The sequence below is a fragment of the Bolinopsis microptera genome, chromosome 9 (genome assembly GCF_026151205.1).
Source record: "Bolinopsis microptera isolate Bmic1 chromosome 9, MBARI_Bmic_1.0, whole genome shotgun sequence".
In the NCBI taxonomy this organism is placed as follows: domain Eukaryota; kingdom Metazoa; phylum Ctenophora; class Tentaculata; order Lobata; family Bolinopsidae; genus Bolinopsis; species Bolinopsis microptera.
In genome coordinates, this window is record NC_087080.1 from 10509880 (window position 1) to 10528515 (window position 18636).

At 37.7% G+C, this 18636-nt stretch overlaps 1 protein-coding gene and 2 non-coding genes across 4 annotated transcripts in view; 1 reads left to right on the forward strand and 2 right to left on the reverse strand.

Moving 5' to 3' along the window:
• LOC134820800 (anillin-like) overlaps positions 1–13255 on the reverse strand; it is a 59018-nt gene extending 45763 nt beyond the window's left edge. Inside the window, exons 1-11 of one of the 2 annotated variants that reach the window (XM_063831431.1) lie at positions 13126–13255; positions 12856–12995; positions 11886–12594; positions 8396–8706; positions 7802–7984; positions 7381–7548; positions 5626–5676; positions 5385–5481; positions 4931–5130; positions 2031–2148; positions 679–780 (exon numbers count right to left, since the gene is read on the reverse strand). In XM_063831431.1, the coding sequence (XP_063687501.1) occupies positions 679–780; positions 2031–2148; positions 4931–5130; positions 5385–5481; positions 5626–5676; positions 7381–7548; positions 7802–7984; positions 8396–8706; positions 11886–12594; positions 12856–12995; positions 13126–13240 (2194 nt within the window). In that variant the 5' untranslated portion in view covers positions 13241–13255. Of the gene's footprint in view, positions 1–678; positions 781–2030; positions 2149–4930; positions 5131–5384; positions 5482–5625; positions 5677–7380; positions 7549–7801; positions 7985–8395; positions 8707–11885; positions 12595–12855; positions 13005–13125 lie in introns of both variants that reach the window. The other variant, XM_063831430.1, reaches the window with a different exon arrangement.
• On the reverse strand, positions 186–257 carry Trnad-guc (transfer RNA aspartic acid (anticodon GUC)). The gene has a single exon. It is a non-coding gene; the product is annotated as a tRNA-Asp (tRNA).
• Positions 372–443, forward strand: Trnad-guc (transfer RNA aspartic acid (anticodon GUC)). Its single transcript has one exon. It is a non-coding gene; the product is annotated as a tRNA-Asp (tRNA).
• Positions 13256–18636: the final 5381 nt, after the last annotated feature.

The following is an 18636-nucleotide window of genomic DNA, read 5'->3' on the forward strand; positions in this document are numbered from 1 at the left end:
TGTGTGCATTTGCTGTCTAGAAAATCGATCATGTAGCCAGATGTTTTACTGAGGGAACGCGCAGAAGTGATTTGAACAAAAACTTTGGGTTTGCTTCTACTCCTAAATTTTCAGTCACAACCGAGGCAGTGTGGGCTTTGATTAGCTAACCGCTCAAATAAAAGAACGAACCCGACAAAAAGGAACTCCATGTCAGGGAATCGAACCCTGGTCACCCGCGTGACAGGCGGGTATACTCACCACTATACTAACACGGAGATGTCTGATTGGAAAATTTACTGTCCATAATTGGATCGCGAAGCCTGCACTCCATGAGGTGGGACGCGCGGAAATATGCTAAATTACGAGTGTCCATTCACGCAATCAACATCTCCGTGTTAGTATAGTGGTGAGTATACCCGCCTGTCACGCGGGTGACCAGGGTTCGATTCCCTGACATGGAGTTCTTTTGCTAAAACAAGGCAAGTGGTCAATGATGGTTCACTCAGAAGTTACCTTCATTTTCCAGCGAAAGTACAGGAATAAGTTTTATGTTAAGGGCCAAAGAACGCTAATTTAATGAAACAACCTTAATATTGATTTTCGATTGTCTGAAAAACAGATCAACCTAGATTACTATCATGTCACATGTGTCAAGACAACCTTAATTAAGTGAAACTTTACGTTTCAATCACTTACCTTTGATTTCTAGGTATCCTTTAGGCACCTCTTCACTAGAGAAGATATGCTTTTCGTCCTTCACTTCCGCCAAATGGTAGTTCCACAAGTTCTTTTTTAATCCTGCAATTGTTTACATAAAGGATACGAAGATACTAATCCCTCAATACCCTGGCTAGGTTTGCTTTTGCATGTCAGCAAACAGGTAAGAGTATACTGTTTAGATGTGCCAAGAGTGTGCAAGTTATAATCTCTCTTCAACAAAAAATGTGGTCCCTAGGCCTTAGCTTGAAGCTGGTATTCCAGCACATTTGATTCTCTAGTTTTACTGATTTATGATTGATCACTGCTATACAGATGACATACGTTCCTAGCTACGTCTACCATCGTGTAATTCTCCGCCGGAATCCCACTAAATGTTTAATGTTAAATTATCTAACTAGGATTGCATGACAGCTACTTGTTGTATGATTTCCGATATTGACTTTAATTTAGCCAATCAGCTAAATACCTACAATCATCACTTGTATCATAGGAAACCGTACAAATTTTACCAGGTGTCGAGATATAATTCTATGGAACTTGACTAGCTTAGGGTGATCACTGATCAGCGGCGTGCGCGCGGCTCGATCGTCGAAATCTGCCACAGTAAGTGCTGACAACAAGTCAAACGCGACGCGCACTAAGCCCCAAAGTTGCCGCTAATTTTGAAATTTTCGAAAATCTTGCGGGCAGACTGATGATGAGATGATTGAAGATAATGTCATCAAATATTTGTCATTTTTCATCATATGACATCTCTAATTAGGGGCTACACGAGAAGATATCCGACCAACATTCAAACTTACTCTCAGGACATCAATTCAAACCCGGGAAATTTAAATGTCATAATCAGCGGCGCGCTGTCTATTTTTATATCTTGGCTCCTGACGTTCAATTACCTATTTGCTGGATATTTGTGACAGTGGCAATCCAGTGGGACAATGAATGTTTCTACTTATGTTTCTGCTTATATCCGTGTTGGGTAATTGGGGACATCTAATATTGATGTTGTTTCCTTAAGCTTACTCTCGACATATACAAATACTGTGACTCGTATAAGAGTGGAGAACCACAAACTGAGATTTGAACAAATATGTTCAGAAGAGGACGTGTAGTTGAGTACGTCACAAAAAACGGAATTTTCAATTTTGGACGGTGAACTTGGGATAAGAAAAGACAGTAAAATAGCCTATTAGCTTAACTTACCACATCCACTCTACAACTAAACTATTCTCATACAATCTGTCGGAATTACATGACGTGTCATATGATAATATCAGAGCTGTCAATTCGTGAACACAATCTAGGACCACAAAATATATACAACTTACCAGCAACCAAGAGGAGTTTCTCTGCCTCCACCTGCTCTAGTCCGTACTGACAATGTTCAAGAAGTTGGGCAGCTTGAGTTTCCAGTTCTTTCTGTACCATTATCCCTTGCTCCAGTACCTGAAAACAGAGTTTCTTTAGTGACTTAAAGGAGTGACTTAATTAGTGACTTTAGTGACTGGGCAGCGAACTTTGAAATGATTTATTCATGTGAGGATCAGGGGATTTATGAAAATGGGGATCTAGGATTTGGGTTATTCTTGCATAAACCCAAAATACCCGTTTCTTCTTATCTCATGTAGGAAGGAAGCTGGGGATTTATGGGTTTTAATGGGCATTTTGGGATGAATATGTGACATACATTGCATTGGAAGAGGAACAATTTGATAACAATTCAACAACACCTGTAGTTACTAAACTTACTTTCGCAATACCATACGGTGTGAAAGGTATAAACGGTATTGTTACCAGCAACAGGGGCTCAAAAACTTTACGACAATGATCCATCAACAAAGTGAGATCACGCGGAGATGAAAAGAGAAGGAACTGTGAATTAACGGTGAACAACCTTAGAAGTAGGTCTCGTCTGCTTACTGGGTCGATTTAGTAAAACTAACACTGAATCCCTCGTGAACGCTGTCATCAACTGTGTGGTTACATCCTTTTATCGTATTAAAACAAAGACCGAAACAAAAGATCAAAGCAAAATGTTAATATGCACCCGAAGTCCAGAGTCCGATGAAGTTAGAAAATAATACCAATTATCATAATTAGCTACTTAGGTCTTAGAGGCTTGGAAGTGAAATTGCTAAAATCGACTAAAGGAAGAAGTACTGAAGAGCCGACGTGATTCATTAATTTGTCAGTATAATTTTTAAACTGTAGGCCGTGAAATTAAACAAAACTGGATATGTGCAATGTGGGGGGGGGGGGGGGGGGGGCAATGGCATAAAATACCCTGGGAAAAACGCTTGGGTAATTCTCCATTATTAGTAAGCTGCCACATAATTACGTATGTGGCAGCTTACTTGGACACTCTAACATGTTTATTTTCGCATACCAGGCTACTCAAAGTTCATACCAAGCTACTAGAGGCTCATACCAGGCTACTAGAGATTCATACCAGGCTACTAGATGCCAAGATCAATTCGACTCTTTTGCAATTCAAATTCCTGTTACCCGAGGGTGATGTGGGGACTTCGAAATCGGAAATATTTTTACAGGATTATTTTCAGCTTGGAAAGACAAAACGTTTAGTTAAGTTTTTAAATGGCATAAAATGGCATAAAATGGCATAAAATGGAGACTTTTTATATGGAGAAAATGGAAAAACCCTTGGGTAATTCTCCATTAATCATTCATGCCATTTTATGCCATTGGCCCTCCCCCCCCCCTCTCCCCCGCCCAATGTGCACACTGCACAAGTTTGCAATTAAAACAACTGAAAATAAATTAAACAATTACGTAGCCTCACGAGATGTGGTTACATCTGTCTACAGAACATCACGTGACATGACATATTTCACACGTGACACTGAGCTTTATGTACCTAAGATAGTTAAGTTTTGGCACTGCATTCACACTTATCTCGTTCTGGAGACATTCCAGAAAGAAACCAGGAACAGGAACTCAAACCAGGCAATATTAGGCAGAGAGGCTACCACAGTTTTATATTTTAGCGATGGAAAGAGACAAATAACTTTGAAGCATGAACTAGCAAACAGCGATTAAATATATCCTACAATAGTAGTAAAATATGTCTCAAAACTTTTCACTACAACACTATATCAGATATATAATACTACTCCAGGTATGTTTTGAACTATTTCTATGATTGTTTATCAGCCGCATTAGAAATTTTCTGACGCTTAATATCTCTTTTCAGCTCATTAGTTCAATAAAAAAAACGTGAGATGATCGACAGTTTCGTCAGAATTTAGACTTTTACACTTTCAACACTACGTATATTAATTAAATACCTAAATGTGTTTATCTATTCATTGTAATGAAGTTCTAGGTTTTTAAAATAAACTGAAAAGAACATTCTATTTAAACTAAAGACTATTTATGGACATTGGACCCCTGGCCCTCGATCTCATTCTTCTTTAAGTAACTTACACAACTTTTACAAATTACATAATAACTTACATAGCTTACTGTTACATAACTTACATAATTCTCCAGCTTGTAGAGTCTAAACATAAGCTCCTGACACTGGTTACACTCCACACACTCCGTTATAACCGTCCCAGTTTCGGACCACCACTCCAAGGAACTACAGCTCATCTCAACTAATTAACTAATTAACTAATTGAACAATTTACTAATTATACTGATCACCAACAAACAGAAATCCAAACAACAGCACTTATGCGGTGTATACTTGTATAGACAACATTAAATAAAGATGAAATGGGTACTAAAATGTAAGAAAATATAGATGGCAAAATACAGCACGGGCCTAACAGTTAAATATTCATGCAATACAATTCATTGTAGAATCCCATGAGGACGTGTATTTTATGTGTGATTAGTAATGACATCATCACGTGACTAGAGTTACCACGTGCAGTTTATTATTGCCCTAGTGACCACGTGATATTTATTCCTGACAGGTAAAGTCATCAGAGTTGAATCCCCTTGTGTAGTGAACTTGAGGATGGATACTTTCAGACTTTTAACAACTCAATAGTCAATATTTGAAAAAAAATCAAAACAAGCACAGACTAGCACGCCCAGCGTCTATCACAGTCCAGTTACTCAGCTTTTAATCTCATTCTTTTGACCCTAAGCGCAATGATTAGACTATAACAGGGTGTTTTACCACAAAACAGAACACTAAACCGTAAAAAAACCATCTTTTTTGATAAATTATTTACTTTTTAATTTTTTTAAAACCCACCTTGACTTGCTCAAATGGAGGTCTGATCTCCAAAGTGCCCTCCTCCAGTGGGCCCTTGTATGAGTTACTCTTCCCCTTTTTAACGGGGGTAACATCTTCCTGACTACTGTTGTAACTGTAGTAACCACTACCTCTGCTCGTACTGCTGCTGCTGTCTTTACTGCTTTGGCTTCCGAAGTTTACGTTGCGGGAACGCAGAGCTGAAAATGATTTTATTTACGTGTACATTCTAGGAATGGAGTTAGAGAGAGAGAGTTTTTCAAAAATGAGCGGGCAATGTCCTGAATGTTAGTTTTAAAATTTTTGTTTAGAATGTTCAACATATCCTTGGTATATTCTGTCATAATATTAAAAATAAATCTGAAACACTGAGGATACACGGTCAACTAAAACTGTAAAAGTAATCCCGAGATATATAATCAGATAATTTACAACAGTTTTCAGGTTAACATACAAGAAGATGAAGATCTGAGGTTATCCAGTCTAACAAAGCGAGCGGGGGAAGATTTGGCATTAGGGATATCTGACACCGACATCGATCTTCTCATCTTCTAAAATTAACGATTTTATTATTTAATTGTAGAGCATAATCAATAATGGTGAGTTAGTTATAATATTGGATAAAACTCTTCGAAAACAAAAACAAAGTGCGGTTAAAGACACTTGTATACTAAACTAAGCATTACAAAGCTAACCTTTAGAGGCTGAACGGGCGAAAGCGCTTTGGTTCGTTCATTCCTTGGCACCTGAAACGAGTCATGTCTCAAACACTCGACAATTCGAACTGACGGCAACAGCTAGCGTAGTTTCCGGATCGAAACATTATATTATTGATTAGCATCATTTCATGTGATTATTGTCCACCATTTCTGATTATCAGATCACGGGTGTGCTATGAGGAAAGCAAACTTTTCTTCTGACGGTCAAACGCTAGACTTACAAATGAGCTAATCCCGGGTGAGTTTATTACCGGACTTACTTATTTTCGGAAAATCAAACCTAGTAAGTAGTACCTAGTAGGTACTAGTAGGTAGTTAGCTACCTAGTAGGTACTACTACTATACCGGGGTATTCCACCCTTTTAAAAGTCTGTTTATATGCTGGGGGTGCAATATTACTGTACCAAATAAACTTTACACAAACTGCGAATTGAAAGTTGGTCTTAGGATTGAAATTTCACAAGAGATTTTTATAATAACACGAAAACTGTGAGAGCTATACCATTGAAATGTTTTTGACAATGTCGAAAGCTTTTATCTTTTTATTGCCTTTTGGACAGTCTGAAGAAATTAAAAATTGGCTAAGGAATAAGAACTTTAGGTAAAATTTAGACCCCCAAGTGGTGTAACTATGCGATCATTCACAGGTACTTCTTTTCTTTTCAGAAATTCAATCTCTAAATTATGTACTTAACGGAAGTCTGGCTAATTTATTCAAACAACAAATTACCCCAATTAATTAGAAAACAATCAAAACCATAACTTCGTCCACCTGTAAATTAGAACCCAAGTCAGGAAGTGACTGAAAGTTAGTTGTCCTGAACGTACTGTACAGTAGCCACATGATATGCAACAGCTGCTACACTACCGTGTTATTATTATTGCAAAACTAAATTAATTGGTCCTATGTTATGATAAATAACAGTCATTACGTCCGAATATTTCCAATATTTATGTTACATTATATCTATGCCAAATGTTACAATAATTCGGAAGTTTACAAAATAAGATTATTTTTTAAGTATTAGATTAATTACAGGAAACATAAAACAAAATAACACAGTGCGTCGAGAAATGTCTGAGGGAACCGATACATTTGTTTAAAAATATTAAGAGGGATAATTTGAGTGATGACTGATGAAGAACGCATGCGTGCGTGCCTTTTACAGTCCTGTTTGCACGTGCAAATATTTATATTCCATACTCATCCGTCATGCCTTTAATTCCATTGCAATGTTACCACGTGAATTTGTTCTATAAATAGGAAATACTTTTCTACTCTCTATTGTTAGTTGTTGGTAATGGTTGGAAGTATTTAGGAATAGTAATATCTAATATTTAAAGTTTACAATTACTGATGAATCTGTCAGTTTATCGATATTGTAAATTAGTAAGCAGTATGGAATGCCACAAAAGAATTTTAAAGTTATGTTAGGTAGATGATATCAGATTATTTGGATATACCATCTTTTCCAGTGTCATGATGCGAAACGTTTTGTAAATTTATAGTATATTATTATGTTTACACTACAATTGCAATGTAGATTGTAGATTTATAAGCAATATATAAACCACGAGGTAAAGCATTGTCCTAACAATCTTTCAGTAATAAATAATCTATCAATAATTAGTAAAATAAGTAAAATTAGTAAAACTAGTAATTAGTAATAAGTAATTAGTAATCACTAATCAGTACGATAACCCATCTGTAATCTGGCTCCTAGTTCCCACCTGTTTAGCAGTAGAAGTGGTAGTCAGATCACAGCTAATAAAACTCTCCACACTCCCCAGTACAGATTCAGCGAGACAGTCTGCGTCTCGTTTCAATGAGGTGTTCTGTTTGTCTCGAACATCCGGGGAGAAGTCCAACCATTCCGAATCCTCCGTCATGTCGCCCTCCTGAATAAGGTATAATAATGAGAGTGGTCGTTTGAGGGCTTGAGATACAATGATCCTGATCAGTGATGATAATAGCAAAATGACGTAGAAGCAATCGTTCATTGCTATAATATTCCAGATACAAATTTCCAAGTCAATGCAATGATTGAACTCCTTTGAAATTCGCCAAAATGCCTCGCGACCAATACAATAAAACACAAGCCCAGGGGCGTGCGCAAGGGGGAGGCGATGCAGGCCTAGAACACAGTACTACCTCTTTAGAAGGTGAAGGCATGACATCATTAACCAAATCCTCCAAACTATCATCAGTCTCCATTGACTCCTCTGCTTCCCTCTCAGGTTCTATATTCATCTTGGTAATAGGGTCAGCTGGTGTGTCTGGTAGTACTTCGTCACATAAATCCTCAAAACTACTTCCTGAGTCCTCGGTGTTTTGCTGTGGAGAAGTTAATTTAGCCATGGTTTATAACTAGGCGAATAATATGGGGTTATCAACTCAAAACCTACATTTATTATTCATTTAAAAGTTCGGATTATGAAGAAAGCAAAGGTAGAGGCTGAGGTTTAATTATTCGAGATAAATATCTTAGGGGTATTTAATATCTTACCATGATAAACGTTAAGTCAACCAAATATTTTCAACAGTAAACAAGAATATAATCAGACTAAATAACGAAAGGCTTTCCATGCTACGAATCTCACCTTACACAATACACACTTTGTCCCACTCAAATCACCAACACACTCGCTGCAAAACACACACAATCACAAATATCTCATTAATTGGTCGAACAATCGAGAATTTAGAATTACTCCAGGGTTAGGATGCGGTGTAACTCAGACTTACGCTTTCTTCGTGTTCTGACTCCTCCTTTATAATATCGCTCTTCATAGCATCTAGATCATGTTGGATCTGGGCCATGTTGTTATTGATGAACATGCTGTCGTCCACAGTGGTGTTGCTTCTCCCTGGGGTAGCTTCTTTTGGTTTAATCTCACTCTTATTTTGAGGTGATTCGGTGACTTTTTCGTGGACCACTTCTTGAGGTTTAGCAACAGTTTCCACAGGTTTGGGAAGACATGACTCATCTTCTGAATCAGACTCATCTTCTGAACAGTTACTCTGCAGCTTCGCAAGGGCCCTGCTTACTACGCTGTCTGAAATTTGGGATGATGTTTATACGGGTGTAAGGCTGTCAGAATGATGCGGCTGTCAGAATGATGCGGCTGTCAGAATGATGCGGCTGTCAGAATGAAGTTTTTATCAAAGATCAAATTACTTTGTTAGAAACTTGATTTTGGGCATATTAAACAGGTTTGCATATACTGAAAACACAAATAAACACTTCCATCACTGAAAGAAAGGCTAAAAATGATTTATTACTGAAATATTTGGAAATACACTTTCAAATTTTGGCATTGCATAAATATGAGGCAGTTTTGTGATCTTGTTGTTAAAGTTATCCCTATAAGACCTGGTACTGGTGTCTCAAACAACTCTAAAAGAATGCATTCATACCCTAAAAACCCTCAATAAACATGTGTTAACAAATTAAAACAAAAAATTCAAACGGCTGTCAGAATGATGGTATGGCGGCTGTCAGAATGATGATATTCTGCAATCAAAACAAGTTGATCAAAAACATCAGAAACAACCGATACATAAAAGAATGTGTTTATTTGTGTTTTTAGTATATATGCAAACCTAGTGAAACCTGTTTAATATGCCCAAAATCAAGTTTCTAACAAAGTAATTTGATCATTGATAAAAACTTCATTCTGACAGCCGCATCATTCTGACAGCCGTATACCCGTAGATAGTCAGTATATTTATAACACATTGCACAACTTTTCAAACAGTAAAACATCCAAACAAAGCTGGGAAGAATTGCAACTACACTAAGTGAACACTAACAGAACAATCCATGGTTACAAGCTCTCTATCATAACTGCTTGAAGTTGACAATAACATGCAATAATTGGGGGCCTAGTGCAGTAATTGGGGGCCAGCATTGGAAAGTTGTAGTGTGTAAAAGGTCATACTTGTCAATTAGTACTGAGTGGAGTTGGGTTAGAAACATATAAGAGATACGATGATTTAATTTAATTTCAATTAGTTCATACACACAGCTAACATAGCCCCTAGAAATACCTCACAGCCCAATATATAAAATTTAAAAGTGTACTATTCAATACGGCTGTCAGAATGAAGGTTTTCTAAATTGCGATTATTGACTTATACCAAAATGCCAGGAATGTTTGATTTGGGTAGAATAACGCTGCAGATATGTGTTAATAATGATAGAGCGAGGGTATAAAAAGATTCCTAGAGCCATGATGGAAAAATGGGGACAACTTTGTTTTGGAAAACGTCATTCTGACAGCCGCAGTCTTCCTTCTATGTTGTATAATTCCCCAAGAATAGTGATTTAGTTGACAACAGAGGTGATATGGTATTGATGTATAATATATCTAACTGCCTGCAAGTCTAATAAACCAAAAAGTTTTTTTTAATAATTTAGGCCTCAAAATACAAAACTTCATTCTGACAGCCGTAGTCTAAAAAGGGGTAAATTTCATGCCGATTTTTCCCCCTTTTACTGGCAAATTTTAATAATTCCAAACCCCGGGAAGAAAACTTTCCCTAGTTTTTAGGTGTTTTGTGAAGTTTCTGGTTTAAAACAGCTGTTTTTAAAGATTTTGTGGCTTTTATAAAAACACCATCATTCTGACAGCCTTACACCCGTACGAATAAACTACCGGAAATTTGGGATCAATTTAGCAAGCCTCAAACTCCTTATAAATTCGTACACACAATGATTATATAACTTTTACACCCCTATCAAGATTCTAAAAAAAGTGCGATGAGATTGGATTTTGAGACTAAAAGTGCGATTTTCACGTGTCACGTGCAGTGGCGAAATGTACTCCCCACCAACCCCCCCCCCCCCCCCCCCCCCCCTGCAAGATTTCTTGCCCCACAAATTATTTTCTATTTAAAAAGATTTCGCGAGTCCCTTTGTAAGCGAAATTGTAAGTAAGTTGCTTTATGTCGCTCGATGTTTATTTCTCAGAATTGTAAGTATGTCCCTGTTATTGGATCCGTTACATATTGTAAATGTGATAAGCCTCTCGTAGCACGATGGTTTAGGGCGCGGTCGTTATGCAGTTGACTCCGGTTCGAGTCTCGCCAACGGTCATTCATTTGGCAATTATTAATTATTTTACTAAAATTATCATCAGAGCACCTTGTAATATACGTTATCCGATAGATTATACTGTTCGTACTTCAGCTAGAGAAGACTGGCATTTAAGGATTTGTCCGGGGAAGGCCTTGTTCACACTGGAACATGTCAAATTATGGTAAACGGAGTTATCTGGTAATGTTTGTTTTATTTAGGGCTAGAATTTAGAATGGAATCAATGTGATGAGGATCCAGAGTTAATTACCTGCTAGGATTAATAAGTCAGTTCTCCAGTTGAAGAGACCCTTTCTCAAACTTTTAATGAAGAAATATTCACTATGCCTATGGCAGTATCAAGTATATTCTGAGAAAGATGGAGTCGACTGTAGCCAGGAATAGTACCTTGAGATTTCGACCGTTACCGGACCTCCTTTAATGGTAACCATGGTAACTATAGTAACCGCTGTGAATCTTGATCTTATAAACCGATTAGTATAGACAACAACTAGTATCCTTTAAGACTTAGACAGTACAGAAAAGTAAGCCGTCAGAGTAACACAAGTCACAACCAGTAATAATTCAAAACAATCGATACCAAAAGTTCATTGACCATGAAAAGTCGGCTTGATGATAAAGACGAAAAGGCCAGCAAGATGAGGAATAGTATTATGGGGCCGTTGTATGGTAAATAAACTAAGAATAAACACGCTGAATAGCGATGAAAATGCAAGCGCGCGACCGAATATGTAGTGCTGAAAGAGGGTGCCGAAATCTCGCGGAAAATCTCACGATATCGTGAGCCTAGCTATGAGATTTAAAAGAAACTTGCAAAAATCTGGCAAAAATCTCGCGCGCGTTACGTCGAAGTTTTCACGCTATAAACAAGTGATAAAATACACGTTAAGAGTATAAAATACATGTTAAGTTCCTAATTCCCTCAACTTTTAAGTTAAACCTTTTCTGTTTCCTCATTTATTTACAAATTTTGTGCGATGAGTCTGGCTCGCAATCTCGCATAAATCTTGACCTGGGCTTTTACAGATATGGATCAAATTGGTAGTACGGCAAAGTTCGAAAATCTCCTAATTTTCTAATGTGCACAAGGAAAACTAAGAAAATAAATTCATAAAATAGAATTACAACCAAACTTACTGGGTTTGACACGGATTGAGGGCATGGTTCTGAGACCCCCTCCAGGGGAGGAAGCTCCTTTATTGGGGGAGTTGCTGGTTGAAGGGGAACCACGTGATCTAAAAGATGACGTAATCTTGACTGGCGAATGTTTCCTTGCTGGTGACCTGTTCATGGAGTCCACCCGTTTCAAAGGTGAATTTGATCCTTTAGTTGACTCGACTCTCTTCACTGGTGATCCTAAGTTGTTCACAGGTGTTGGGGTGGGGTGAGATTCCTGTCTTTTAGGTGAAGCAGTCCTGCAAGTGGAATCTATTCTCTTGACAGGAGATGAAATATTCTTTGTAGGAGATATAACTTGAGGAGCTGGTTTAGGTTCATTAGATAGTTCATCGGATTTTGTTTGACTTGAGTATTTAAAATCTTTTTTCCCCAAACGGCTTGTTGTCCTTTTCGGAGCCATTGGCTCAACAGTATCGTCAGATTTTAAATCTGGGAAAAACTTCTTAGTAGGGGACATAACATTACTCTGCCTGCTTGGTGAGAGGGGGTTCCTTTTGTTTTCTGTGCTAGGGTTATCGAAGAAAGTCCTTTTGGTCCCGGTTGTCATTGTTTTGGGCGACAAAAGATTTTCTTTTAAGTCTGGAGAATTTTGTTTGAATCTATTCCTCATTCTTTCTTGCAGACATTCGAAGTCATCCTCAATCTCTTCGAGTGGTACAGCTTTCACCTGTTGAAATAAAGCATGTAACACAAGATTGAACACTTCTTCATTTAATTTTAATTGCAAAACAGAGAGACGTTGTTTTGCAAAACGGTAGTAATAATGAACAAAAACCTCAAAAACAGGAATACAAGCCCAGAAAAGCGTTCAATATTGAACAGCATTCTGATCATCGAGCAAAAGCAGGTATTATATATACTGATGATCTGATCTACCCTGAACACACAGAAAATAGGGGAGTAGACAGTAAAGAAATGGTGATCTTACCTCACGTTTTGGAGTAACTCTGGCACCCTTAACTCCACCAGCCACACCTTTACTAACTCCCATACCAATTCCAGCAGTTGTATTGTAGGTTTTACGGGCAGGGGTTGGGGATCTAATTCCGCTTGCAATACTTTGAGTACCTGATGATACTTTGGAGGTGTATATCAGATATAAATGATAACATGAAAAGTTTACCAAATTTGAAAACCAAATGGATTAGTTTTATACAAATAAGATGCTTTAACTAAACATTGGCTAACTTTAACTCACACATTTTTTCTGAGCCAGTTTTCTCCCGTTGAAGTAGCAAATTTTCTGGATTCCTGGCCCTCCTCTCCCTAGCTTTCCTTAGAAGCATCTCTGTGCTGTCTTGTGTGTCAGTCATCCTATTGGAAACATTTTAACTGGTATACGGTAAATTTTATCATTATATATAAAGCATGCAATTGCATTGTAGCTTATAACTATAATTTAATTGTATCTCAGAATGTTTTTTACAGGTCACTCTTATCACTATTATCATCCAGGGTTCGAATCCCAGTGTCACCAAGTCTAGGGAGTAATTAAGGACCCATTGGATCCATGCAATCTCCTTGGTCGAGTAAACCAAATGATAAGAAACTTGATGAGGGGTACCTGCTAGAAGATCAAGAATCTTATTAGGATACCCCTTCAGTAAGTCTAAATTGTAGTGTACTGTAAATATAGGAATATTACTATTAACTACTAAAGTAAAGTAATGTAAAATAAATTAAAGTAAAATTTATGATATCACATCATCGCATGTCAACAAAATATCATCGCACAATTTGAAAAAATATATAATGAATATTTCCCCACCAACATTAATTATTTATCAAATACAATATTTTTTTAAATGTATCAAAACATTATCCAATTTTAAAAACCTAATCAAACTTCCCGGTGGAATAAAGATTTATAAAACGCTTCTTTGCCACATAAGGATGAAACCAAAGCTAAAGATAATCGTTATGTTTCTCTTTATTACATAACTAGCTCCCTCAATTATTACTAAAACTTCATTAGAAACATTTTAAAAAAAGCAATTATTTGTAATACTTCTAGAAATCATATCTTTCTTAAATCCTTCTATACTAATTTAGTTTTAAAGCCTAAAACTGCCACAGAGTTCTTGACGCCTGGAGGGAGTTTATTCCAATATGGAATAACTCGCTTGACAGAAGAGAAGACTTCCGGACATTCTTGATTTCAGTTAAACTTCTACAGGATCTGCTAATTCTACACATCCCCGATCCATAACAGTGGCGTAACATTGCCTGTTGGCGCCCCTGCCGAAAATGCGCCCCCCTGTTGGCGCCCTCTCCCCTTTTGACGCCCCTCCCTGAACTAATTAGGTGATTTTATTGGATACGCAGGTAAAATCTCTAAAAAAGTGTGATTCTAGAGCAAAACGTGCAGTTTTGCTAGTACCTTAGTTAAGTTTCTCAAAATTTTCCCACATTTAAACGACGATTTTGTGCAGCGGGGTCAGCGGGGCCCTTTGTTACGCCACTGATCCATAATCAGTCAAACCACTTGTTACTTTAAAAGCCTCTATGAGGTCCCCACTAACTATCAGGATGACAAGCTGACTGAAGGGTGTGAAATTCCCAGTATGGCTACAGTTTATGTCTTGTTTCATTTAAAAAAAAGAAAAAGGGGGGACCCCTAACCCATGTAGCTGAGCCACCTCACAGCAAGTAGACCAAAGTGGCTCTTGCTTGTGAACGGTGCATCAACTACCCGCCGAAGCAATTTTTGACTTGGCTCTTGGCTTGTTATTTGTGGTCAGCTATCATTTCAGAGACACGATCTACAAACACAGTGCAGAGCGGTCCCATACCTCCGGAGGTTGTGAAGACTAGAGCTAGAGAGGGACAAAGGATCCTTTCTCTGACTGAAGTACTCTCTCTTCATACAAATCTTTCTTTTTTTTCTCATGATCTCTATAGATCTTATGTAGTGGCTTAAATATATTTGTGTCACAGTTAGGATGTGTGACCCTGATGTCAAAGAATGTTCTTTCAAAGGGTGCATACAATCCGACAGCTGCAACATCAAGACGGGCTTCATCCTGGGTGCAATTCTTCCTTGAGAATGAGCTTGGTTGGACTGTCAGGAGTGCTAGTTCTATCCTTACGTCTTTACACTTTGCTTGAACTCGGAGGAAGAATGGCATTGTGGCGCATGGAAACGTATCCACCTAGTTTACAATCAAGGGCGTGGTAGAAACTGTTTACATTTCCGTAGGCACATTTAGAAGGCACTCCTTGGATCTTCCAACCATACCATAGGCGTATGCTGTCTTGGAACTTCTGCTTGTTCAGAACATAGTTGAGGTTTTATTTGATATATATATATGACCATGAATGAAGTGGGAACCCAAAAGGCTGCTTATGAATGGAAATTGAAAGTGCACTTGCACTGGCAGATGTAACCATGCAAAATATATATATTTTGGTGCTGTGTGGTTCCCCTTGAAATAATACAGTACAGGGGCACTAATCTTCGACGTTTAAATCATATCATCAATAAAGCACAGTTAAAAGATGAAAATAAATTCAAGCAATATACAAAAAATGTCTTGCAGAGATAAAAGCATGGATGGTGAACAACTACATGAAACTGAACGAAACAAAGACAGAACTACTGGTGTTAGGAAAGAGCCATGTTCTAAAAAAGTGTGAACTCAGTGTCAGACTGCAATTTGGAAGCACTGAAATTCTGCCTACGGAGTGTAAAGGAGATAGCTGGAAGAGTCTGGGTGTCAAATTTGATGAATCTCTAAATATGGAAAGACAGATCAATAATGTCAAAAGGAAATGCAGCTGGACAATGATGAACCTAAGAACCATTGGTCGTTACCTGGATGAAGGCATTAAATTGATGCTAGTGAAACAACTGGTCATATCAAAAAAAAAAAAAAAAAAAAAAGGAAGCAACTCACGGTATCACTCTCATAAGAGAACCAAATATACACAATAAGGTTTGGTACTTTATCTGTACCTCCCCTTTCATAGAAATAATACCAAAAATATACACCTATCTTTAAGAAATCAACATCTGATATAAAACATTCGATCAACCAAAATTAAGACAATTTTCCTGTTAATAATTTAACGGCACTCATAAGAGGTCATACTAGGTATAAGTCCAAATGCTGTGTCAGCAACCGTTTTTGTTACTTTCTTTTCTTCTTGACTCCTCACACCATGAACTGATACCACTAAGCTTTTAAGCATAGCAAAGCATATCTTGGTCCTGATGTAGTTGATAACATCTGTGTAGCTCTCCTTTCTCTTTTTTGATATCAATCTAGCAAGACGTTTGTGAAATCTGTCACATTCTGGTGCTGTAGTCCCTGCTGTAGAAAATACTAGAGGAATGAAAGACGCTCTTTCAGTGTTGATGACTCGTGAGTTATACTTAGTTTTTTTTTCTTCCTCATTTCTCTTGTACAACTTGTCCAGGGGAACATTAAGGTTTGATGGTGCATTTGGGTGTGTTATTCTTACATCCATGAAAGTCCTGGCATTCCTGCCATATAATCCAGTTGCAACAATATCTAGCCTTGCTCCGCTGTCAGTAGTAGTTCCTTTGGGATGAAGTTCTGGAGACGTTGGTACCCAGTGACATAAAGTGAGGAATCTAAGAATCTAATTCCTAGCCATATTAATTTCCATAGCCACGCCGACTAATTTTTGTCAACAAAATTATTAAATCAACTTTAAAATAGTCGCTCTCGGTTGTTACACACTGTAACGCCGCGCACTGTACTTTAATTCTATATTTATCTGAGATGTTCGAATCGAGCGCAAATGCCAGATTCCTGTCAGGATCCTAGTTCTTGCGCTTAACTTGCGCGTTACCAAATAATCCAAGATATTTCTGTCAGGATCCAAGATTTTCCTACTACCAGTATGGTAGTATGGACTGTTTGGTAGTATGGTAGTATGGTAGTTGCAGGAACGCGCGAAGACCTATATGTAAATATTACTAAAGCGTACATGGAATCGTATCCTAGTCGGTTAATCCGTCGGTACTATATTAGCAGATCGCGAGTTCGAGACCCGGAAAGGAATTTTTTCACAATCTTTTGGCAATTATGAATAACTATACTAATGAATTAATAACTATACTAATGAATAACTAAACCTCTGTAATATAACTAGCAAAGTAAAATGAAATCGTTATCCGGCCGCGGAGCGGCCGAAAAATTTATGGTAGTCGTTTTAAAAATATATGGTAGCCGTTTTTTCTTTCCAGACTGGATTCCTAGTCCCTTTTTAAATTTATGTCACTGGGCGTTGGTAAGAGAGCTGGCTCAGTATAAACGTTTCTACATTTAGCCTCACGTAGTAGATCTGCTTCGGTTTCTACAAGCACTGTATGTCTAAAGGAAACATACCCTCCTTTTTTACAAGATAGGGCATGATCGACGGAGTTTCTTTCTCCACACGCACAGTGTTTAGCAATATCTTGTATAGGCCAGCCATATCGCAAACATATACCATCTCTAAAGTCCTTCTTGTTCAAGCAGTAACCATAAGACTGCATTGGGAGGGCTGACAGCCAAGATGAACTGCCTTTTTGTGTAGCCAGTGAGAACGATCTTTTCTTTGCTGGAGAACTTATTGCGTTTTCTATTCTGAGTCTCTCTGCTGCAAAATCTTTTTCTTTTTCAGTTTTCAGTGCTGCTTTGGTGTTTGCAATAGCTGTGAGGTCAAGTTTGCCTAGATCATATCTAACTGGTCATATCTAAATTAGACTACTGTAATTCTCTTTACATGAATCTACCCAAGACCAGATTGAACAAACTTAGATCAACCCTTAATGGGGCAGTTCGTTTCATCTATAACATAGAAGAGAGGACCACAGACTTGGTTCCCTTCTATAAGAAGGCCCACATACTCCCTATAGACCAACGAATCTTCTTCAAAGTTTGTCTTTTAACCCACAAATCAGTTCACGGTACTACACCTGATTACCTCAAAGCACTACTGGATGTGGATGTAGTGGATATGATATAGAGCTTTCAAACACCATGACCAGGTCGAAGAGACCTGGTGACCATCTCATGCTCAAAGTACCAAAGAATAAAAGGTCCAAAGTTGATGACAGACGTTTCTCAAGCCATGCACCAATTGCATGGAACTCTCTTCCCCTGATGTTGAGATGTACTACTGATACCAACTGTTTCAAGCGAATGTTAAAGAATCATTTATATAATCAGTTCTGATGTTTTTCTTTCCATTGTCTTTACTTTGCAAGACACATTGGCTTTTATTTTTACCGCACTCCATTTTATGTCTTGATCTCTTAATTTCTAGGATCTGTTTCTTTCTTGATTGGTTATGTCACTGTACTTACCTTTATTATACCTACATGTATGGTATGGTTTCTGCTTCTATTTAGTTTAGTGTGGTTTACAATAAAAGATGTTTTACTTTTGTCTTTGCCTTATGATGAGTTATACTTTAGTTCACTTTTACACATTTGCTCGCATCACTCATAGTCAGCCGTTCTGACATGGTTAACCACCTTCCTTGTGTTGTTGGTTAATCATATGAGCGGGATATAAATACCTCATTTCATTTCATAATATGGCAATGACCCTATATAAAAATTCGATAAAAATCTTAGAAAATTTCATTTTTACAGTTTAGATTAGAACTTGGAGCCGCAAGGCCAAGGGTGATTTTAAAAATATTGAGTTTTTGAAGGGTTATTTTTATATAGGGTCATTGTGACATTATGTGT